A 22,321-nucleotide genomic window follows, 5' to 3' on the forward strand; every position below is an offset into this window, starting at 1 on the left:
ATTCTTTAAGGAAATAAAAAGCTGAGAAAGCAACCTTGCCTATCAGATATTAAAGCAGAGTGTAAAACTAGAAACCCAATATTATAGTTCGAAAAAGAGGGTGCAAACATAACTAAAACATAAATACAAAATAATTAAGTATTATGATGGTACCAGTATGAATAAGTAATATAATGTAACCAATAATAGTCTATAAATAAAACCCATCATTGTGTTCTCAAACACTAGTCAAGATGTACTGATTGAAGTGAAGTGTTTATGAATCCATAATGAATTATTAATGATCGAAAACTCGTTCAAGATTGAAAGAATGAAAATTAGCTTGACTAAAAAAGAAAAATAGCACTGCCTTTTCAGACTGGGAGGTAGACACAGATAAAGCTACATGAAAAGTTAATAGGAAACACTGTTTTTCTCAAGGTTGTTTCGCAGTTGTAAACGTCACCTCTTTGAGTGACAATTGCTTTCTCACCAATGAAATCCGTAGGTCCCCTTTCTAAACCTACCTATGCTTAGGTAGGCCCAATTGCAAAACTACCCTCACTTCATTACAGCACTCAACCCCTAGTTAACCTCCACTTCTAATCCTGCATCAGAAACAACAACCAATCCAGAATTTATCTCAGCTTTTCCTAGACTCCCTTCAGAAACTTTTAGCTGGAATCTAACCTTACAAAGTCCCTTCTTCTCAACATATTGATGTCGAGACTGACACTCCATTTCTCTGGAACCCACTTCCTTCCTGAAAATCAGTAAATCTGATTTTGTCAGACTGTAGGTTTGTCTCTGCAAAATTTTGGCTTATTAGTTGTTAATAAATTTTAAAAAAGAAAATGCAGTCTTTTTATAACGCTAAATGTATTCACTGTATAAAGCTGCCTTTATTCTGAGAAAATGCTCTCTTCCTCTTTGAGTGACTTAGACTGTCTTACAGTTTATGACATAATGGTATTAATTTTTACTTCTCTAAGCAATGATACTTAAAACAAACAAAAAACTTGGCTGTGCTATTTAGACCACAAATGTTTTTGCAAGTTTAATGGTTCATGAAATTTCAATGTCTGTGAATCACTGCCATACAAAGCAACAAAATACTGAGGAAAAATGACATGATGTGTAACAGATATTATGACAGTTTAGGGGAGAAATGCTTTAAAACATCATCCCACAATGGTTGCCAAATTAAATTCTACATATTTTTCTTCTAAACCTATTTTAAAAATCAAATCACCAAAAAAAAGGAAACAACTAAAACTGACATCACGACAGTAATGGATTAACACTTCTAAGCTTAGAAGGCTAGACAGAAATTACTTGTTTTTGTTAGTTTCAGCTTCTAAAATGAAGATGATTATATTACTTGCCAGGCCTGGTTCCCAATGAAACCCATCTTCAAAGACAAGATTTGCTAGAACAGTTTCGTATCCTGGACCTCATCACTGGGCCTATGACTCCTACGGCAAGTGAGGATATCCAAGGAGTGAAGCCTGCTCCTTGACTGGACTTCTTCAGTAGTTAGGGACCACCTGGGCTACAGGCATCTGTACTGGCCATTGTATCTGAAAGTTAGACTCTTGCACAAAAACCACAGTGACCCTGTTTAGAGAGAACCCTTTCAGAGGAGGATCTACCTACGAGAGATTCTCAGAATAGGAAGTAGAGACTCAGACATCCTAAGAATAATGAAGAAAGTACACAAAGGGTCAACCCTTATACGGGTCTAAGAAAGTCTCAGACCTAGAAATTCAGACTATAAGGTTCTTCAAATAATTATTAGGGGGCAGCACTCACGTAGTGACAGTGTTGAAGCCGCAGGCTTTCAGCTTCAGGAGGCGGTCCTTCCAGTACTCCCTGGGCACCCGGAAATAGTGGATAGTACCTGCTATGATCAGGAAAGGAAAGCCATCTAGGGTGAAGTTTGAACCCTCAACTTTCAGACCCACATGTCGGTTTTTCATCCTGGCAGGAGTCAGATGAGTTTGATTTATCCTGCAAAGACAAAGGAAGTGCATAAAGTCCTAGAGATGTTACCTATGAGATAACCAGGAAGGGCAGATCAGAAAGGCCTTTCCTTCAGGAACCCGAGATACACCTCCAATGCAAAGAGAAATTTTTCCAACCCTTTCCTCTGCAACGTACCTGTGCAAGAGGCCTCCTTCAAGTTGAGTCATTACCAATGACCCTGAAGACAGACACAGGAAGCCCACAAGTCTCACCAGGAAGGCCCACATGCTAAACAGACAGGACATAATAGATGTCAGACACCACTGATTTAGGGGAGGAGGTGGTAGCTGAGCTAGGCCTTGGCCTTAGCAGATGGTGAGGAGGGAAAGGGAGTCCCCATTGGAATGTAGAATTCTGCATAGCTGTCCTTTGGCTTCTGTACCACCAGACTCACCACAGACAGTATACTTCAAGGCCATGTCTACTGACTGGAGGGATAGCTGCATAAGAGTCTTCTGCTTAATTGGGTTTTCAGACATCAGTTACATTTCAGAGATCAAGCTTGTCAAAGAGGTTTTACAAAATAGATAATCTCTGGGAAATTTGCCACAGACATTAAACTGCTAGAGAATAAACTCTAATACTTTGCTGCTTAGCAGGGAATACTGATTGGAACACAGAAGGACTTCCTCTGTAATAAGGTCCCAATTTTTGTCTCCAACACAATTTTCCACTTCTCTGCTGCCATAGGACACCCTCTCATGAGTTCCCAGGACACATTTATTGTTTGTGTGACCTATGATTTTCTTTATGCTGCTCATCCTGGGGCAAATGCTCTTCCTTCGTGTCTCAAGAATTCTAAGATCCCAAGATCTCCTGAACTGTGCGTACAGCAAAGTCTGGCTGACCTTAGGCTTCTGGACTAGAGGAAGCACGCAGCGCGGTGTGTGGCTGTGTCCCCACCACCAAAGCAGTGCCTGAATCACCGTAGGTGCTCAGTAAATGTTTCTGAACAAATGCATGAGTTACCAGAATCGCTAAAAAATCAATGTCGCCTCCATAAGCTTCAGCTTTACCATAGGCTTAATGAGTTTTACCTTAGGATGAGTAGAAGTCAGGAAAATCAGAAAACAAAAACAAAAACGGGGCCCGAAGATTAAATTAGACAGACTGAGATAGAAGTGCGAACACAACTCTCAGGGGCGGGATTCGGGTCACAGGCAGCAGAGGTACAGGCGACTCTTCTTCACTGCCGACGTAAACGGTCCAGGGAAACCGTGTGAGATCCAAGGACTCCCAACCAGAGATTTCCCAGAAGAAGAGAGAGGACGAGAGCGATGAAGCAGAACCCCCAATGGAACCTGAAGGGCCCAGAAAAAAAAAAAAAAAAAAGTTCCACATGTGAGCCAACTTTACTGACAACATTGCTGGGTCTGTAGAGTAGGCCCATGATGGACAAAGCAACAACGCAGGAGATGCGGGAGGTCTCGAAGTTAGCCGGGGTCCGGGCTCCGCAGGGCACCCACCTTACCTGAGCCCCGCTGCTCCGCTGAAGAAGTCCCGGCTCAGGCCCAGGCCACTTTGGGTAGAGGAGAAATAGGCGATTCCGCATTCCGACAGCAGCCGACAGGTCCGAGGCGGACAACTCCCCACCTCCCTCCAGTAGACCCGCCCCTCAGGGGACCCGCCACCATCGAAAGCCTCACCTTCCTCCCTGAACTCTCTCCCAGGAAGCCTGCCCCGCGCAGACCTGCTTCCAACTGCAGACCCGCCCCTTCTCCGGGGCAGATTTGCTCCCCAAGACCCCTCTACGCCCACCCCCGGGGCTCCCCAGGTGGGTGCCTGGGGAACAGGGCGGCGAAGTACGGGTTGGCTTGAGCTCCACTGCTGGGCAATGTTCGCCTCTGCCAGCCTCTCTACCCTCCGGGTCTCCGAGGCGCGGAGGCTCGCTCCTGCCTCGTGTCACCATCAGTAGTGACAACTAGTTACGCAGCGCCGTCCGCGCCCCGCCCTCCCGCGTGGCCTGCCTCTCTGCCGCTAGGGGAGTGAGTCTGGGACCGCACAGGTGACGGGCTCACGCTGCACAACAGACTGGCATTCTCGCTAGGCCGCAGCAGTGGGATCCACCCGCCCCCGCCCCCGGAAGGCGCAGGCTCAGGCGGGTTTTTACCGCTCCAGATGTTTGTCAGCCCCTCCCTCTGTGTGCTTTCACTAGAAGTTAGCAAACTGCAGTTTCTCTGGGCAAGGTACTTAACGATACGGAGAAGGAAAACACCCTTACCTTGGAGACCTGGGGACCTAGCTGGGAACACCTTGCAAGTCCCGCTCATATCCTGGGGAAGGAGGCTGGTTTCTTTTCCTGGTCCTGACCTATGGCTAGTACAGGCAGACCTCATTTTATTTATTGCTCTTTGCCTTATTGCGCTTCACAGGGGTTGGTATTTTTTTTTTTTTTTTTTTTTTTTTTTTTTACAAACCGAAGGCAAGACCCTTCACTAGCAAAAGATTATGACTCTTTATTGCCACATTTGCTCTATTAGGGTGGTCTGAAATCCAGCCTGCAATAATAGCTCAGACCACAGCACAGGTGAACTTTGTCAAAATGTAGCTGCTCTTGAGCTAGTATAAAATAGCTGAAAGAAGGGAGACTGTCTCATCTATTACCCGAGACTTCATTTTTAACTGTGGTCTTGATATGGGCCATTATTTACAAGATGTACTCACAGAACTTTTAATCATTTTATTTCCTTTCCCTGGGAAAAAGCCCCTCTCCCTCAAACTCAGGTAATTACGCTGCAACTTGTAACTCAAGTTATTGATTAAGTAACTCAGGTCCTGTGGTTATTGCTTAAAGATCACTGAAGCTTAGCAGTCTTCACGGTCCATTGTAAGCAGAAACTGCCTTAGGCCAGACAGGGCCAATGGGAAGGAGGGGAACCTAACCCAGCGCTTGCTTTAAGTAATGTATTAACTAGGTCTGTCTTCCCTTACTAAGCTTATTCTTTTCACTTAATAAGAAAATCAATAGTAAAAAAATTAATAGATATGTGATTTAAATAACAAGTTTATATCTTTCTTCCTTTTCTAGGAACAGGGTGCCATTTCAGAGGGATACATCCTTTGGCATGAAAACTTGAGATCCCTGGTCTGACTGAGACTGAGAGGGAAAGAGCTCCAATAGGCAGGCATTATGACCTTCAGCAGGAAGCAGATACAGAAGTGACCTCCCATCCCTCAACTTCCATACTTATAAAAAGGGGTTCATGGTTCTTAAAAAAAGTTAGGCAGAAAAGATAGGGAGTTTCAGGTCCCCTGCAAAATGCTGAGGCCATGCTGTTCTAGAAAAGACCCACCTGTCTGCCTACAATTAAGTAAGCCAAAAGGCATTTTGGAGCTAAAAAGTAACTTCCACGAAGAAACAAGCAGGCAGAGAATTGGTACCAATTTAAGCCTGTCACTAGCATCTGCACAATGGAGACCATAATGACCCCTAATCACCTGAGCCTCATTAGGCCATCATTATAATATAATGCATATGCATCTCATAACAGACCAAATTCTGGGAATGAATGTGAGCAGAAAGTAAATGATGAGTTATTGAGTTCTGTCAATCTTAGCTGTCAATCAAGGAAGCCTACTCCTGTAAGAAAAGTAACTACCTACAATTAAGCAGGTATAAAAACCCCAAAGGCTTTGTTACCAGGCCCTTGAGCCTCTCTTCTGTTGCTCAGGCTGCTTTTACATCTGGAAGTGTACTGTTGCTTTACTCTCTCTTCCAATAAAGCTATTTTCCTGCTGTATTTTGATGTCTAACTCAATTCTTTACTGTGTTAAGGGTGGTGGAAAATTTTCAAATGGCCAACTTCTGCTTCCATTGTTTAATGTTACACAGGGTGTAGTTCTAGGAGATATTCTGTGCAAAGATATGCTAACGTTAAGGGTGTAGTTATCCTGTGTAAAGATATGTTAATGGCCAGCCTCTGCTTCTGTAAACCTGCTTGCTTGCTAGAGGGGGGTTTTGGGGCTTTTTAAGCTATTCCTTCTAGAGGTTGGGGCTGATTCTCTAGTGGGGAGAGTCAGTCGCCGGCAGGCTAATAAAGGCTCATAATTAATCTCAATTGGCTCCATGGGTCTTAAATTTGATCGCACCACAACAACTGGAGACATCAAGAGCTTGGACAACGTGTTGAGAGGGAAACAGAAACTGCACTCTCTGGTAACAGTCTGACTCCGTCCCTCCTTGCTGATATTCCAGTTAAGGTTTAACTCAGTGTCCACAGCCCCTGAGGAGGAAACCAGTGATATTTTAAGTCTGTAATTTAGGACTGGTCATTTAAAATACAAAGGCTAACCTACATGTTTGTAAGCCTTTGTTTTGCAGGACCTCGGCAGGGACCTTTAACCTTGGAAAAATCTTGTGACTGTATAGTTATCCAAAAAGAAGTCCCCCCGCCCCAACCCAGGATATGGCTCTGGAATTTTTCATTTGTCCCTTATTTAGCCCTCTCCGTCTTTTGATTTCAAGTGTGGGACTACTCCAGCCTGAGAAACAAACCAAGGCCTAGAGACAAGATCAATAGCCTTGGGCCACCTCCTCCCCTCTAGGTGGCGGGAGAAAAGAGCCAAGACCTGGAGGAAGGCTGGGTAGCCTTGGGACACTTTCCCCACCCCCAAGAAAACAACTTCACCTGCAAAGTACGGAATAGGAAATATAGTCAATAATATTGTAATAACTATATAGTGCCAAGTGTATATATGTGTGTGTATATATATATATATAACCACTATGCTGTACACTTTGAAACAGATATAAAATAATATTGAATTTCAACTCTAATTGAAAAATAAAAATAAAAAGGTAAATCGAGATATTAAAATTTTTAAGGATAAAAATGTTAGCTATTATTAGTGTTATTATTAGTAGGCTAACAGTTTCATATGTATGTTAAAATGAATAGGTTAATTAGTGTAAAACACAAAATCTCGTCCCTTAAAAAATTAAAAAATAAAATAAAATATTTGGCAGTTGTTCCATTATTCAATTTTCACATCATTTGTATTATATTTTTTTTAAAAAATGAGTGCAACAAATTCTGTAAGAGCCCTGTTGCTTTTTGCCAGCTTATTCAATATTGAGATATCCAGTTATTTAAAAAATAAATAAATAAATTTAACTAGTGCAGGCAGCCACATCTGGGTGCTTGTGGTGGCCCTTCTTTCAGCTTGCGGGAGAGGGGGGGTGGGTGCGGTGGGGAGACAGCAACTCCATTAAAAATTCTCACAGCTCGATCTATATATACCTCATCCTGATCCAGGCTCCAAGAGTAGTTTAACTCCTCTTTATAGCAAATTTATCTGAAACTGAAAAGAGCAGTAGATGGCCAGCACACTCCATCCCCAAATAGGTTGGTTAACTTCCTTCAGAGGCAGCAGTGCCTGGGTAATCTACATTTTTGGACAATGCTGTATTATCAAAAGTCAACTATTGACTGTATCTTTATGGATCTTTCATTCCTTTGCCTCTACTACCAAAGAATTAAAGCTTTGATTGATGTCCAGGAAGCTTTGCAATTATTTCTTCTCTATTGCTTTTTCTAATTGCATAATTACACTGGTCTTTTATCTCTCTCTTTTCTCTCTTTTTAAACTCCTTTTCTACTCTGGCTGCTGCTACCTAAATATATCAGAGGGAAAAACTCTGTTTAAAATCCACTCTACTTATTGAATCTAAGCTTTTCTGTAGTTTTCTCAATTACAGCTATTAATTATGTTTCTTCAGCTATTTCTTAACCACTTCTTTTACCACTTGCTATTACCCTAAATTTCAGGAGTTGTACTTTCATTTCCACTGATGATCTCTCCTTTTTGCCTACTTAATTAAAGTTTGTTTATTTCAGTGGGAGATTCAGTCTTCTCTTTCCATTCCCTGACATAATCCTTGGTGACATCTACATCCAGGATAATGACCTTTTTTAACCAAGCATCTTCTACTCACTGCTTCATCTACCAAATTATACCTATAACTTCACTCAGTCAAAAATATTTTATCTCCAAGATGTAAGATTCTAAAAATCTGCTTTCTGGCCACAGTCATTTTTTTCACCATATCTCCAAAATCTGCTTTTCATCAGTCTTTGAATTTCTAGTCTTCTAATCTCTCATTTTCTTCAGTTTATCACACTCATTCTGGTTTCGCACTGTGTTTTGCTGTTTCAAAAATAAACCTTTCCTTGTTAGAAATTATTCTTTCTTTAACTTCATGCATTCCTCCTTTGCTAACTCAGACTTTTGTGACAAACCATTGTGCTTTATTTTTCCTCTACCCTGAGAGGATATAGGTAAAGCTGTAAAAGTGAACTTAGTCCCAGATAATAGGGTTTCTATTATCCTTAAATTATACACACACACACACACACACACACACACATATGTATTTATGTATATATATGTGTGTGTATATATATATATATATGAATGGTGGAAGTACTTAGGTAAAGTAAGACAGGTTAACTTGTTCAACCCTTCCACCCAAATATCATAACTGCAAAAGATGTTTGCCTAATAAAGTTATTTCCAGTATGCTGAGCATCCATTTATTCACTTCTCTTTATGTTCCATTCATGGTTCCATGTGATGTTTACAACCGTTGCACATGTCTGCTGAGGGAACATTTTATAATATTATACAATTAACATTACTCATATTTTTGTATTTCTGAATCTAAGCATATGTGAAGGGTAATATTGTTTATCTACATTAGCAAACAGACACTAAATGCCATAATTGCAAGTAATTTTATTTTTAAAATATTTACCGAAAGTTAAAAAACTTTAAAATTTAACTAAAATATCACATATATTTAAATAATTTTTATTTAGTATTTGTCATTTGGATTTTCCTTTTAATTTTAATAGTAATTTTCAGCATTCCCATTTTCCTCTTTAATTTTCTTATGCTTTTCATGGCCAATTATTCTAATGTGTTTTTTGTATATTTTTTGATTTATATGTATTTCTGCAAAACATGTATTGCTACTTAAATAAATATATTATTTACATACTTGATATTGATTGTAGTTCTTATTACCGTCTATTTAAAAGAAAAAATAAGCTATAGAAACATTAAAAGAAAACATAAGCATCATGGAATAATTTATCGTGTTACTGGCATAACAATGTGTTTAAATCTTAAGCATGAATTAGTCACCTGTGAGACTTGTTAGATTTAGAAGAAGTAGGTAGATTATATGTATGAGAACATAGAAGGATAGAAGGACAAAGTGTAAACTAAATATTTATGATATTCTGAGAGTGAGTGCCTTCATAAATTTTGCACATTATATATCTCACTCTAGTTCCAACTTTGTACATAAATCTGATTATTCATAATATACTCACTGTATAGGAAGCAATTTAGGTCCTCAATATTCATGCAGTTTTAATTTCCTACCCCACTGGTGACATTGATTCTGACCCCAGGGTTCCTCCACTCGAGAAACATAGATAAAACCCAAGGCTGTTCAGCAGGCCAAGTAGAGATCTACAGCTTTTGGACAGGCATACTTGCCACTTTATCTCTCCTACGGAGAAAATGAGCTGACATTGACCCAGGCACTTTTCCTCATAGTCACACCACTAGCAGGACTCGGGCAGTGTGATCCTTCTGTCCATTTGAACTCTCTCCTAAGTGTGTTAACCTACTCCAACTCTCTCTTTTGCTTCTCACTGTGCATTTTATATTTATTTAATAAAGCATGTGATTTGAGTATCTTAATTTGGTTTGTGAGATTTTCTATTCCAAGACCTTTGAGATAACTTGCCGGTAGTGTACTTATAGGCCAACATTGCAATGAAACAATTTCCCATACAAGATGATACAAAATATTAAATCATATTCTACATAGTGCAGAGGTTAATAGTACAGGCTTTGAAACTCTGTCACTGGGGATTGAATCCTGGATCTGCCATTTACCACTGTGTCACCTTGGGCAAGTTACCTAAACTTACTCTGCCTCAGTTACTGAATCTGTAAAATAGGGATATGAAGATGAGAAATGAGATCACGTGTAATGAGTTTAGAACTGTGTCTGGCACAGTGTAAGCTCTGATTGCAAATTGGATTTGGTTAGACAGCAATTTAATCCAAAAATAGACACAAGTATGTATGATAATTTAGTATGTGATACTTTTTAAATTAATGAGTAATTAATTACATTTGGGAGTAATATGCTAGTTATTTGGAAAAAATTAAAGTTTCATCCATACAGCAAGCTTGTATTAATATAAATTTCTGATAAACCAGAAATTGAACACATCTTATGAGTTTTATTTTTTCTATTTGTTCTGCTTTCTACAGTAGATCCAAATATTCTTAAACAATATATCAAATGCACGTTGTACAGCTCGTCCATGTCTTTCTTCTTTTATTTAAAAGAGTCTTCCTGATTATTCATTTATAATTCCAGATGAATTTTAGAATCATTTCACCAAGTTCAAGTTATACTTAGATCCCACTTAAGCACAAAATGTTTAAATTTTATTTAATATCCCTCTTCTGGTGCCAGAGAAGATGAGAGAGTTTTCCTCTCTGGACAATGCTATGCTTTAATTTTTATTCATTCATCAAACTAATGAATATTTATTGAGAACCTACTAGATTTCGAGCACTGTTGTAGATGCAGGTAAAACAACAATGGAAAGTAATAGGCCAATAAAATCTTGCCCTCATGAAGTTTATACTCTGATGTAGTAGAGAGATAATAGAAAGGAAAAATTCAGAAAACTAAAACTATGTTAGATGGCGATGAGTGCTGTGGGAAATGACAAAGGGAGGAAAATAGGTAGTGTAGACAGAAAAGGGATTCTACAGAAAGTAACCACACAGAGTAATCTGATCATAAATTCCTAATCGGTTAGGACATGGTGGGTAGTCTCCACCCATGTATATAATTTCTCTAGTAAAAAGCTTATCTTTGCCTGAAGCAAGCCCTGTTCATTGTTCCTTTTCACCTAGGTTAACACATTTTGAAATGCCTTTTTTCAGAACCATCCCTCTAAAGGATGGCCACCCTCAAGAAAACACATAATCTTAACTATCCTGTAGTCTGATTCCCAGTTTGCTTTCTCCCACCTTCACATAATTTTCCTTATGTTCCCTCCTTAATTTCAAATACATAAAAGAAGTTGCAAATTGTCATCTCCTTAAAGCATTTTTCTCAGTCTTGAGAACTTGCTTCCAGGCATATCTTTCTTCTGTTTGGCTCAAAGAAATTGTTATAAAAAATTATCTAGAGGTTTGGACATTTTAAATCAATAGTACTGTGTGTATGGAAGACACAATTTTAGAAAAGATAGCCACAGGAAATCTCATAAGAAGGTGACCTGTGATTGAATGACAGTAAGAAATGAGGAATGGGGGGATTCCAGTTTAAGATGGCAATGTAGAAAGATCCTGAACTCCGCTCCTCCCTTGGACACATAGAATCTACAGCTATACACGAAGCAATTTCCTATGAGGGGGGAGGTGGGGACACCCAAAGAAACACCTACAAATGGGCAAACGACAACAAAAACTCACATCAAAATGGGGAGGAGAGGTTGAGACAGGATGTTACTATAACCCCCACCTCTGGTGTAGTGACTCACAATCGGGAGGGAACTTAAAACCCCAAGCTTTCCTGTGAGGAGAAGAGGGCCACAACCATCACCCCAATGTTTAAGACCAGCACTGTCGGGAGCCATTTTGAGACATGATGGAAGCCATTATGAGGCACTGAAGAAGTCATGTAGCTAAAAGCCATAGTATGGCTGATGAGTTTAAAACAATGGTCACCTTGGTAAGCCTCATAAAGTCACCTTTTAAGGTAATGGAATGTTATACTACCATGGAAATAAGAATGTGTAGGATCTTAGGAAATTGCCAAGCATTGTTATAGATATGTATGGTGTGCTTTGCTATGGTAACGTGGCGATTGATTATGGTATTCAAAATCACATAAAAAGGCTATGCTAAATAAACTCGGGACTGCAGCTCTGACAGCATGCCCTCACAAAGAACTTTTCTGTCTTCTTTTTTGCCTTAGGCTTCACCCCTCTCATTCAGGTGCTGTTCAATCTCAGCCGGCTGGCTCGGCACAGCACCTGAGAGGCATGGCCCAAAAACAACAGGGTGTGTATCCACAAGACCCACAAACCTATACAAAATTAAGAAATAGTTCTTAAAAGGCTCACGCTCACAGACTCTTCCACCCCAGAACCTAGCACAGAGGTAGCAGAGTGAAAAGCAACCAGGCTTTCTATGAAAGAGATTTATTTGCTTATCTAAAAGCATTGGCATGAGGAGTCAGCTTCTATTTAAACCCACACCTAAGGACTGACTGTAATCTCTCCAGAGACCTCAGAGGGCAGGTGCTATCTTTGCCCCCACCTCACCGCACTCCAGAATGCTGGTATCTTCAAAGGGGAGATTGTACATGTGTCTAATGCTCTAGTTTTTACATCTGGCACTCCAGTTTTTGTTGCTGCCATCCAAGTGATACCCCTTGATCACCTAACTCTGGTGGCCAGAAGTGCTTTCGTTTGTGGAACCCATGGGACTATAATAGAGAGACAGTTCTGGGCCTGCTACCACCTCCAAGGCACAGCTTAGAACTGTAGACTGAAACACACTCCCAATTTTTTATGAAAGTAGCTTGTTTGTTTGTCCTGGAGCTTCAGTCTGAGGAGCAGGCTTCTGGTTTAGCACATATTAGGGGTTTACTAGGGTGCTTTCCAAGGACAAAGGCTGAGCTCTCTTTCTGCTTTGCTCCAGGTTGCCATTATCTGTGAAAGAACCCTATTAGTTTATCTTCATAGTTTCAGCCTGCGGGGCAGGCTCCTAATTAAATAGTAGCTATATGCTGCCTATAAGAGATCAACTTCAGATATAAGGAAACACAGACTGTAAGTGATGTACAAAGATATTCTATGCAAATGATACTAAAAGAAAGCTGAGATAGCTGTACTTGTATCAGACAAAATAGATTTTAAGATAGACTTTAATAAGCAACAAAAAGCTTATTACATGTTGCTAAAAGGGCCAATCTAACAAGATGATGTAACATTTGTATATATTTATGCACCCACATAAGAACACCTAAATATATAAAGCAACTATTAACATACCAAAGGAAGAAATAGAAAACAATACAATAATAGCAGGCTACTTCAATTGCCCCACTTTTGTCAATGGATAGATCATCCAGATACCAGTTGGTATCATAGGAAATGCTGGAAGGACTTCTTTAAGAAGAAAAATATGTATCAAAAATATTAATAATAAAATGGCAATAACTATATATCTATCAATAAGTACTTCAAGTGAAAAAGAATTAAATGGTCCAAACAAAAGATAGAGTAGCTGAATGGATAAGAATATAAGACCCACAAGAGACTCACTTCAGATTGAAAGACACACAGACTGAAAGTAAAGGGATGGAAAGACATTTCGTGAAAATAGAAACAAAAAAAGGCTGGGGTAGTGATATTAATACAAGACAAAATAGACTTTAAAACAAAGGCTAATAGAAGAGACAAAGAAGGACCCAGTAATCCCACTTCTGAGTATTTATTTGAAGAAACCCAAAACACTACTTTGAAGGGATACTTGAATCCACATGTTCACTGAAGCATTATTTACAAACACCAAGATGTGGAGGGCACCTGGGTGTCCACCAGAAGATGAATAGACAAAGAAGTGGTACATATATACAATGGAATATATTCGGCCATAAAAAATCTTGCCATCTGCAGCAACATGGATGGACCTAGACGGTATTGTGCTAAGTAGAATAAGTCAAATGTCACATGTGGAATCTAAAGAACAGGATAAAAAAACAACAGAGACAAGCTCATAGATATTGAGAACATTTTGATAATTTTCAGATTGGGAGGTGAGGGGGTGGATGAAGCAGGAGGGAATTAAAAGTTACAAATTAGTAGCTACAAAATAGTCATGGGGATTTAGAGTACAGCATGGGGAATATAATCAGTAGTATTGTAATAACTATGTATGGTGTCAGATGGGTACTGGATTTATTGGGCCGATCACTTCTTCAGTTGTATTAATGTCTAATCATTGTTTTGAACATCTTAAATTAATATAATATTGTATGTAAACTTCAATTGAAAAAAATAAAAATTAAAAATTAAAAAAAAAGAAACTCAAGTTGAAAGACATTCCACAAAATATTTGATCAATATTTATTAGAAATGCCAAGGTCCTGAAAGACAAGGAAGACTTGAAGGACTGCTACAAATTGAAGGACTAGAAGACACAATGAAATGCAATGTGGATCCTAGTGGATCCTGGAACAGAAAAAGGACATTAGGAGATTAAAACAAAACAAAACAAAATAAAACAAAACAAAACAAAAACTAATGAAAAGTTCAATAAAGTCTGTAGTTTATTTGAAAAGAAAATTTAAAAAGCAAAGTTAGGGGCATCATATTCCCTGATTTCAAACTATATTATGAAGTTCAACTAATCAAACAGTATGATATTGGCATAAAAAGACGCATAGATCAATGGCACAGAACTGAGAGCTCAGAAATAAATTCATGCATTTATGGTCATTTAATCTATGGCAAAGAGCCAAGAATGGAAAATGGGAAAGGACAGTCTCTTCAACAAATGGTGTGGGAAAAACTGGACAGCCACATGAAGAAGAATAAAACTGGAACACTTATACCTTGCACAAAAAATTAACTCAAAATGGATTAAAGACTTGAACATAAGACTTGAAACCACAAAACTCCTAGAAGAATTCACAGGCAGTAAGCTCTCTAACATCAGTTTTTGTGATGATTTTTTTTAATTATTATTTTTCACCAAGAGCAAAGGCAAACAAAGAATTTATGTACATTCCTGGTGAATTATATCATTTCTTATTTTTTTTATCCCCGTTAATTTTTTAAATAAAATTTTATATTATGAGGTAATTGTAGGTTCCCATGCAGTTGTAAGAAATAATAGAGAGATCTTTATACACTTTACCCAGCTTCCCCAATGCTAACATCTTGCAAAACTACAGCGCATCAAATAATGATGAGATTGATAGCAGTCAAAATACAGAGTATTTCCATCACTAATAGGACCCCTTTGCACTTTTATATCTACACCCACTTCCTCCTCTCCCATACCCTTACCTCTGGCAACCATGATCTGGTCCCCATATCTATGGTATTTTAAGACTTATATAAATGGAATCATACAGTTTGTAACCATTTGGGGTTGACTTTTTTCACTCATGGTTCTCTGAGATTCATCCAAGTTGTTATTTACATCCGTAGTTTATTTCTTTTTCTACTGATTAGCATTCCAGGGCGGGGGCGATGTACTGTTAAAGTATATCTGTGTTGTTTCCAGTTGTGGACTACTAAAATATTTATGTATAGCTATTTGTGTGAACATGTCTTCATTTCTCTGGGATAAATGCCCAGGAATGCAATTGTTGGGCCATATGATAAGTCTATTTTTAGTTTTAAAAGAAATGCCAAACCGTTTTTCATTCACAATTCCACCAGCAATGTATAAGCAATCTACTTTCTCTATATCCTAACCAGCATTAGGTGTTGTCTTTAGTTTTGAATTTTAGCCATTTTGATCAGCATGTAGTGATATCTCATTGTGGTTTTAATTTGCATTTTCTAATAACTATAATGTTGAACATCTTTTCATGTACATGTGTATGAAATGTCTATCTTCTGTGAAATGTCTTTTATCTATATTGTAATTGAATCATTTCTTATTTTGAATTTGAGAAGTTATTATATATTCTAGACACTAGTAGTTCATTGGATATGTGGTCTGCAAATACTTTCTCAGAGTAAAAGATAAAGTACAATTTATCAACTTTTTCTTTTAAAAATCGTGCTTTTGGTGTTAAGTCTAAGAACTCTTTGCCTAGCCCTAGGTTCTGAAGATGTTTCTTCTGTTTTTATTTTCCCCCTAAAAGTTTTATAGGTTTATGATTTATACTTAAGGCAATGATCCATTTTGAAACTGGCTCCCTGCCCAAGGTCTATCCCAAACATTTACATTGTCCTTACTCTCCAAGGGAAGAAACTCAATTCAAGCTAGATATTATAGGAGTTGTGTTTCACATCATCTCTCCTAGCATTATTTTTATATTAAAATTAATAATTAGTATTATCAGTACTAATTACATATTAACATTTATATCAATATTACTAATTATATTTTATATAATGTTATTTTATATTAGCATGACTGTATTGTGGCAGGAACATATATTATTTTGAAGTCTGGGACACAGACTGTTGTTTATCAATTTTGACTTATTCCTGATATCTCAACTGTCAAATGGAAGAAGATTCAAAATTTCTAAAAATAAAATATTGTACAAGAAAGGACACCATAGAATACTAGGAGGCTCAGCTATAAACAAGATATGTATTAATACAAAACTAAACATTAATTTAGCCAAAAATCATGATATAACTACTGGGAAGATTGGTAGAGAGAAAGACTATGTGGGTGGGTAGAAAGGGTGCAGGAGCCATAAATTTTAATTTTTTCATATCAAGAATGAATAAATTGAACTAAAATTTAAAATCAATAAGAATTTAGGCATGTTATTTTGAAACCTAGAGATAATTACTGGAAAAAATAGATGAAAATTTTGAAAATGACTCTCTCTGATGAACAGTGGAGAGAGATGAGAGAGTGCTAATTTTTCATTAAAGGCTTATGAGACTATTTGACATAATTATTTACATATGTAAATTTGATGACACGAAAATATTTTTTTAAAAAAGGAAACAAGTTGCTAAAGGCAGTTCTAAACCATGTCAGGCAGTCCTCCTTAGTGGGAACATTATTAAGAACAATAGCTACTTGAGTTTTTTCCTAAGAGAAATGGACTGACATATAAAAGTGGCCACCAGACCAAAGAAGACTGCACGCTCCCATGCTTCAGTGAGCATGCCTGTAGGCACAGATGTACAGAAGGAAAGAGTAGCTATATTCTGGTGAATTTTGGACATCAGGCTTACTGGTTAGATCTCATGGCCCAAGAATGTATGGAATCTGGTACCTAGAGCTCTCCACACAAATGAGGTTGACATTAGGTTGATATGTAGTACCAAGGAACCCACCAAAGAATTGTGGCATTGGAAAAGAACTGACTGTGGGTGGATCTGATTTGTCCATAGATAGCTATAGAACCTTAAAACAACTTATAATTTTTATGGCAGAAAGGACTCAATTTTATCCGTGAAGTTGACATACTAAACATTTGAGGAGACAAAATTCCTGCTCCAAGCAGAGAAAGGGGTTCTGAGAGCCTGTGGGCTTGGGGTAAGGTATGGGGAGCTTGTTCGGTTTGGGGTGGTAGCTCCCATTCAGAAAAGGGGAAGAACTTGGGACAGGTTAGAGAGGGCTGATGAGAGCGAGCAGAGATGTCTTAGCTCTGGGATGGTTTGCCACTGAAACCTGTGTCCCTGCACAGCTTGCCTGCCAAAGCAGCTCTGTGTGGACCTGGCCAGCCATGGTCACTGGGGACAGCACATGATACTCAGAACCAAGGGATCCTATCTCAGCTGGAGGAGCTAATCCTTAGTGAAGATAAGTGATGTGATAAGTTCCTTCATCATGGTGGGAATCAAATTTAAGAATTTGTGTCCCTACCCCAGCTTCTCTTTCCACACTATGACACATGCAATCATTTCCTTCAAACAGCATTAATTCCATACACACACACAAAAGAACTATTAGTTTAGTTCAAAATACAAGTGTTAGTCTCTCAGACATTAGTTTTATATGTAACATAAAATACTTTATTCCCAGCCAACTTTCTCCACCCAGTTAAAATAAGTGCTTATAAAGAAGTAATTGTTCAGTCAGGAGGGTTCTATGTAAAAATCCTTGTCTTTTAATCAAACTTCAAATTGAGTTCTATTGATTTCCCAAATTATTAAATTTCCCAAATTCTTAATAATAAGGAAGAGGCCTATTTTAAGAGTTCACATTTATCAGGGAAATTTTTTTAATTTGTTGTTTCTAGGAATTAGTCAAATCTAATGGAAAAATTAACACAAATATCAAAGATTAAGTTTTAAAAAGTTAAAACAAAAATCGACTTGCGGGGCCAGATTAGTGGTCTAGATTAGTGCCCTGGACAGGTTTACTTAGTGATGTTGTGGTTACTATCCAAAAAGATTCAACAACTCAAAAAAAATAATAATAAATCTTAGATAACCCCTTATCACCTTCCTCACTTCATGCCTTTAAGACTTTTTTGTTTGTTTGTTTGTTTTGAGTATTGTAAGGTTCACAGAAAAATTGAGAGGAAGGTACAGAGATTTCCTATATACCCCTGCCCTTTTCCATTAACATATCCCAGCAGAGTGGTATGTTTCTTATGTCATCATCACCCAAAGTCCATAGTTTACATTAGGGTTAACTCATGGTTACATTCTATAGGACTGGGACGAATGTATAGACATGTATTTGTTATTATATACTATCATACAGAATATTTTCACTGCCTTAAAAATCCTCTATGCTCCACCTATTTATGCTTTCCCCACTTCTAACCCCTGGCAAATACTGTTCTTTTTACCGTCTTCATAGTTTTGCCCTTTCCAGAATGTCATATAATTGAAATCGTATGGTATGTAGCCTTTTCAGATTGGCTTCTTTCATGTAGTGATATGCACTTCAGTTCATTCTACGTCTTTTCATGGCTCATTTCCACCTCATGTTTTTTTTTGTTGTTGTTTTTTAAGAAACAGATTTTAATGTACTCGATCTGCAAACAAAATCTTACCTCTTAATATCCGGATTATTCACAATCTAATAGCAATTTAAGAACAGTTTCCTAAATATTTATTTAGCTTAATATTCAATGGAAGCTTCGAAGTAAGTTGAAAAGTATGAGAGTTGTGCATCCATAGCTACTACTCAATAAGAGAAAAAAGAAGGAAGGAAGGAAAGAAGAGAGGCAGGGAGGAAGTCTAGGAGGTTTTCTTGATTTCTCCTTTCTCTTATTTTTTAAAACAGAAAATTGGAGAATTAAAATATCAAAATATAGAGAAATTAAGACTACTTTTATTCTCTTTTACCTTGATGCCTGTCCTGCTTCACTATATTCTCCACAAAACAGAAAAAATGATCTTAAAACATTGATTAAATCATCTCACTCATTCCCCCATATGAACCTATCTGACAGTTTCTCGGAGCACTGAGAATAAAAATCCAAACGCCCTGTCTTCCCTTAAAGGCCCATAGTCCTATCTCTGTAGGGCCATGGGGAACTGATTTGGGCCTCGGTTAAAAACAAAAATCCTAGATGACTTGTTTGATAATGAATGATCAGACTAGAGCTTGGTGTGCTTTCTGGATGACCAGACCCCACTAATCTATGTAGATTTTGTCCCTCATTCTCTGCCCTTGCCTACTGCCTCTCTCTCCCATGACTCTCCTCTCATTACCCTCCTCCAGTAATTCTAATGTTTTCATATCCTCATACACATGTCTCTTTTCTGACTTGGAGGAATTACATATGCTACCTCTCAGCTCTGAAAACTTCTCTCTCCTACCATTCAAATGTTTAACTCCTAGAGTCTCATCTCTAAACTATTCTATTTCCAAACTAACTCCCTCCCGGCTCCCCATTTTCTCTTTCCTAATCATTTTGTTTCCATTCTAGTACTTATCGAAATTTAAGTGATTTTCTTTGTCTACTTTTTTTACATGTGTCTCCTGACAACAAGGTCAGTATCTGGTCATCTAGCACATCACCTGGCACATTATAGATGCTCAGTTAAGTATTTGTTGAGTGGATACATAATTCAGGAAGCCACTTAATGAAAGTAGAGTACTCCTGAATCAAGAGAAACAATGTCAGGAAAAGACGGCACAATTTGGGATCAGTTAGCGGCCAGGGACTATCTTTATTGACTTGAAAAAAGCAGTCATTTAGAAAAATAAACTTTAATATTTGCAAAATGATTCATCTTCTCTTAGGCTAAAGAAGAAGGCATGCTTTAATAGGATTGTGATAGAAACTGCATTAAGCTTTGCCACAAGCTTCTCATACTGATATTTTGCCCTTGAGGATATAGTGCATGCTACTTTTACTCACGAAAGATGATAGTAATAGTTATCAGATCATAAAGAACTACATGCTTAGATATACACTTCTAATCTGTGGTTTTAGGAAATGAAGTATCCTAAAACTGACACCGACTAAAACTGACATAACTGGATCCTCTGTGCTTACAAATCATGGCCACCATCATAACATCTATAACTTAGATGAGTTTGAGTTTTGGTTTATGATAATTGTCCAAGAAAACCCATCAAAGTACTCACAGCTAAGAAAAAACTGATGGCAAGAGATAGGTAATACTCTTTTATTTTTACCCGAAGATATTCCTTTAGTATTATAAAAAGGGAAGTCCGAGGTTCTGGTCATATCACACTGATTCTCCTCAATTAAGCACACTTCCTGATCAACAACGGCAGAGACTCTATGGTGAGGCTGAGACATTCTATCTTGGGACAAGTAGCGGGAGTTTAGAGAAGGCCCAGAAACCTATGTCAGGTTGAAGAATAGAAGTAAAAACAATTTTTCAGCTATAAAAATACTAAATATTTAGATCAATGACCCCACTAACATACCAGCTATGTCTGAAACTTCCTCAAGTATTGCTGTCACTATTCTTACTGAAGAGGTGACAGGTCCTCTGACAGCCAGTATAAGATGGTGGGAATAGTGCTTGCCAGCCAACCAAAGATGAGCTGCAAATGTGTAAGAGTGGATAAGATAAATTGCAGATTATTCTTGGGAAAAATAATTCTGAAACACAGCTCTTTCTCACAGGAAAATATAAGCTGAATTTTTCCCTCAATAGGGAACCCGGAAATCCAACTATAATATCCTTTAGTGAGCCATCACCAGACATGGGGTCCAGAGACCTCTTCTGAGTAACAAGTGGCTATTTGACACAGAGGGAAGAAGCAGAGAATGGGGGAAAATTCAGGGCATTAAACAATCGCATGTAGACTTCGACTTCAATTCCAAATGGTCATAAACTGGCGAGACACTGGAAAAGACTTTAGTGGGAGCAATAGAAGAAACAAAGGGACAGTGAGCAAGGCCATTTCCAGAAAGAGAAACAGACCCGAAAGTCACGGGGAGTCTGGTTGGCAGGGTGAGGGTCAGATGTTCTTAACATTCTCTTTGGCCACCCTTAACTCCAAGAATTCTAACTCAACAATTCCGCAAAGTATGAAAAAAAAATTTAACAAGAGAAAGTTTTTCTATTTTCTTTACAATAAAAGTGATCAAACAATCCATCCAAAGTTCAAAACAATGTTGATACCAGAGAAAGAATCTGACGCTGTATTATTATGAATTAGCAAAACTTAGGAAACTAATTAAATTAAATCAGACTACACTGATAGATTTCTGCAAATAGTTAACTCAATTACTATGTAATTACAGAATTTAGTCAAGGGTCTCTAATGTACCAATGTAAATGAAGCTTTGAAAGCAGTACTCTTTGAAAATTAATTGATCAATGTAGAGAAAAATAACCTCTAAGTTACAAGGATACACGGTATTTGGCAAATCTGATAAGGATATAAGAAATGTCATTAAGAGATCATTTAAACTGTCAAAGTAATAAAGAGTGACCAAGAAAAATAATTGGAAAGCCAGAAAGCAGCCCAATTACTAGGGAGTCCCTCATGTTTCACAGCGGCCAATCTAAGCAGAGGTCTGTTTTTGCTTACATGCACCCTTTCCTTTTACCTCCCAAATTCAGACTCAAAATGCCCCATACCTTGACTACTTCAAAAACCTATTGACTGGGTATACATTCCCCACTCATATTCATCCCACATATACATTCCAGAATGTTTTTATGAATGGATTAATCTCATTAAAAACCCACTGCTTACGAAATAAAACTCAAACCTTGTCTTTCGGAACTCTCATTCCAGATTCAACTTACGTTTTCTTTTCCACGCCAACCTCAAAAGCACAACTAAAGTGTAAACAGCTCCCACACAACTCCTGCTCCTCATTCTTTCTGGTCTGAAACTGATTTTCTTGGTTCTCTTTAAATATTATACATTTTTGTAAAAGCTTAATTTGAATTCCTACTATCTCTATGAATCCCTTCCTATTTTATCACTTTTTTTCCCAGCTCACTCTCTCTCTTCTGCAGATCTATCATTACTTTGCACGATAGCTATTAAGGCCTTTGAAGGCAGAAACATACTTTAAGCTTTACAGGATACCCACAATCTATCCCCTGCAGTACCTAGCACAGTTCATTATAGGACATTTGCATTCGAAAAAAGAAAA

The 22,321-nt window shown here is 38.0% G+C and overlaps 1 protein-coding gene across 8 annotated transcripts in view; it reads right to left on the reverse strand.

Moving 5' to 3' along the window:
* Positions 1-4,026, reverse strand: part of LOC107516626 (beta-galactosidase-1-like protein 2) — a 54,518-nt gene extending 50,492 nt beyond the window's left edge. For 3 of the 8 annotated variants that reach the window (XM_016156538.2, XM_036221275.1, XM_016156535.2), the window contains exons 1-4: positions 3,651-4,026; positions 3,476-3,523; positions 2,140-2,232; positions 1,792-1,989 (exon numbers count right to left, since the gene is read on the reverse strand). In XM_016156538.2, the coding sequence (XP_016012024.2) occupies positions 1,792-1,989; positions 2,140-2,232; positions 3,476-3,523; positions 3,651-3,913 (602 nt within the window). In that variant the 5' untranslated portion in view covers positions 3,914-4,026. The other 5 variants (XM_036221276.1, XM_016156540.2, XM_016156536.2 and 2 more) reach the window with 5 other exon arrangements.
* Positions 4,027-22,321: the final 18,295 nt, after the last annotated feature.

Source organism: Rousettus aegyptiacus, unplaced genomic scaffold, assembly GCF_014176215.1.
Source record: "Rousettus aegyptiacus isolate mRouAeg1 unplaced genomic scaffold, mRouAeg1.p scaffold_m13_p_5, whole genome shotgun sequence".
NCBI lineage: Eukaryota > Metazoa > Chordata > Mammalia > Chiroptera > Pteropodidae > Rousettus > Rousettus aegyptiacus.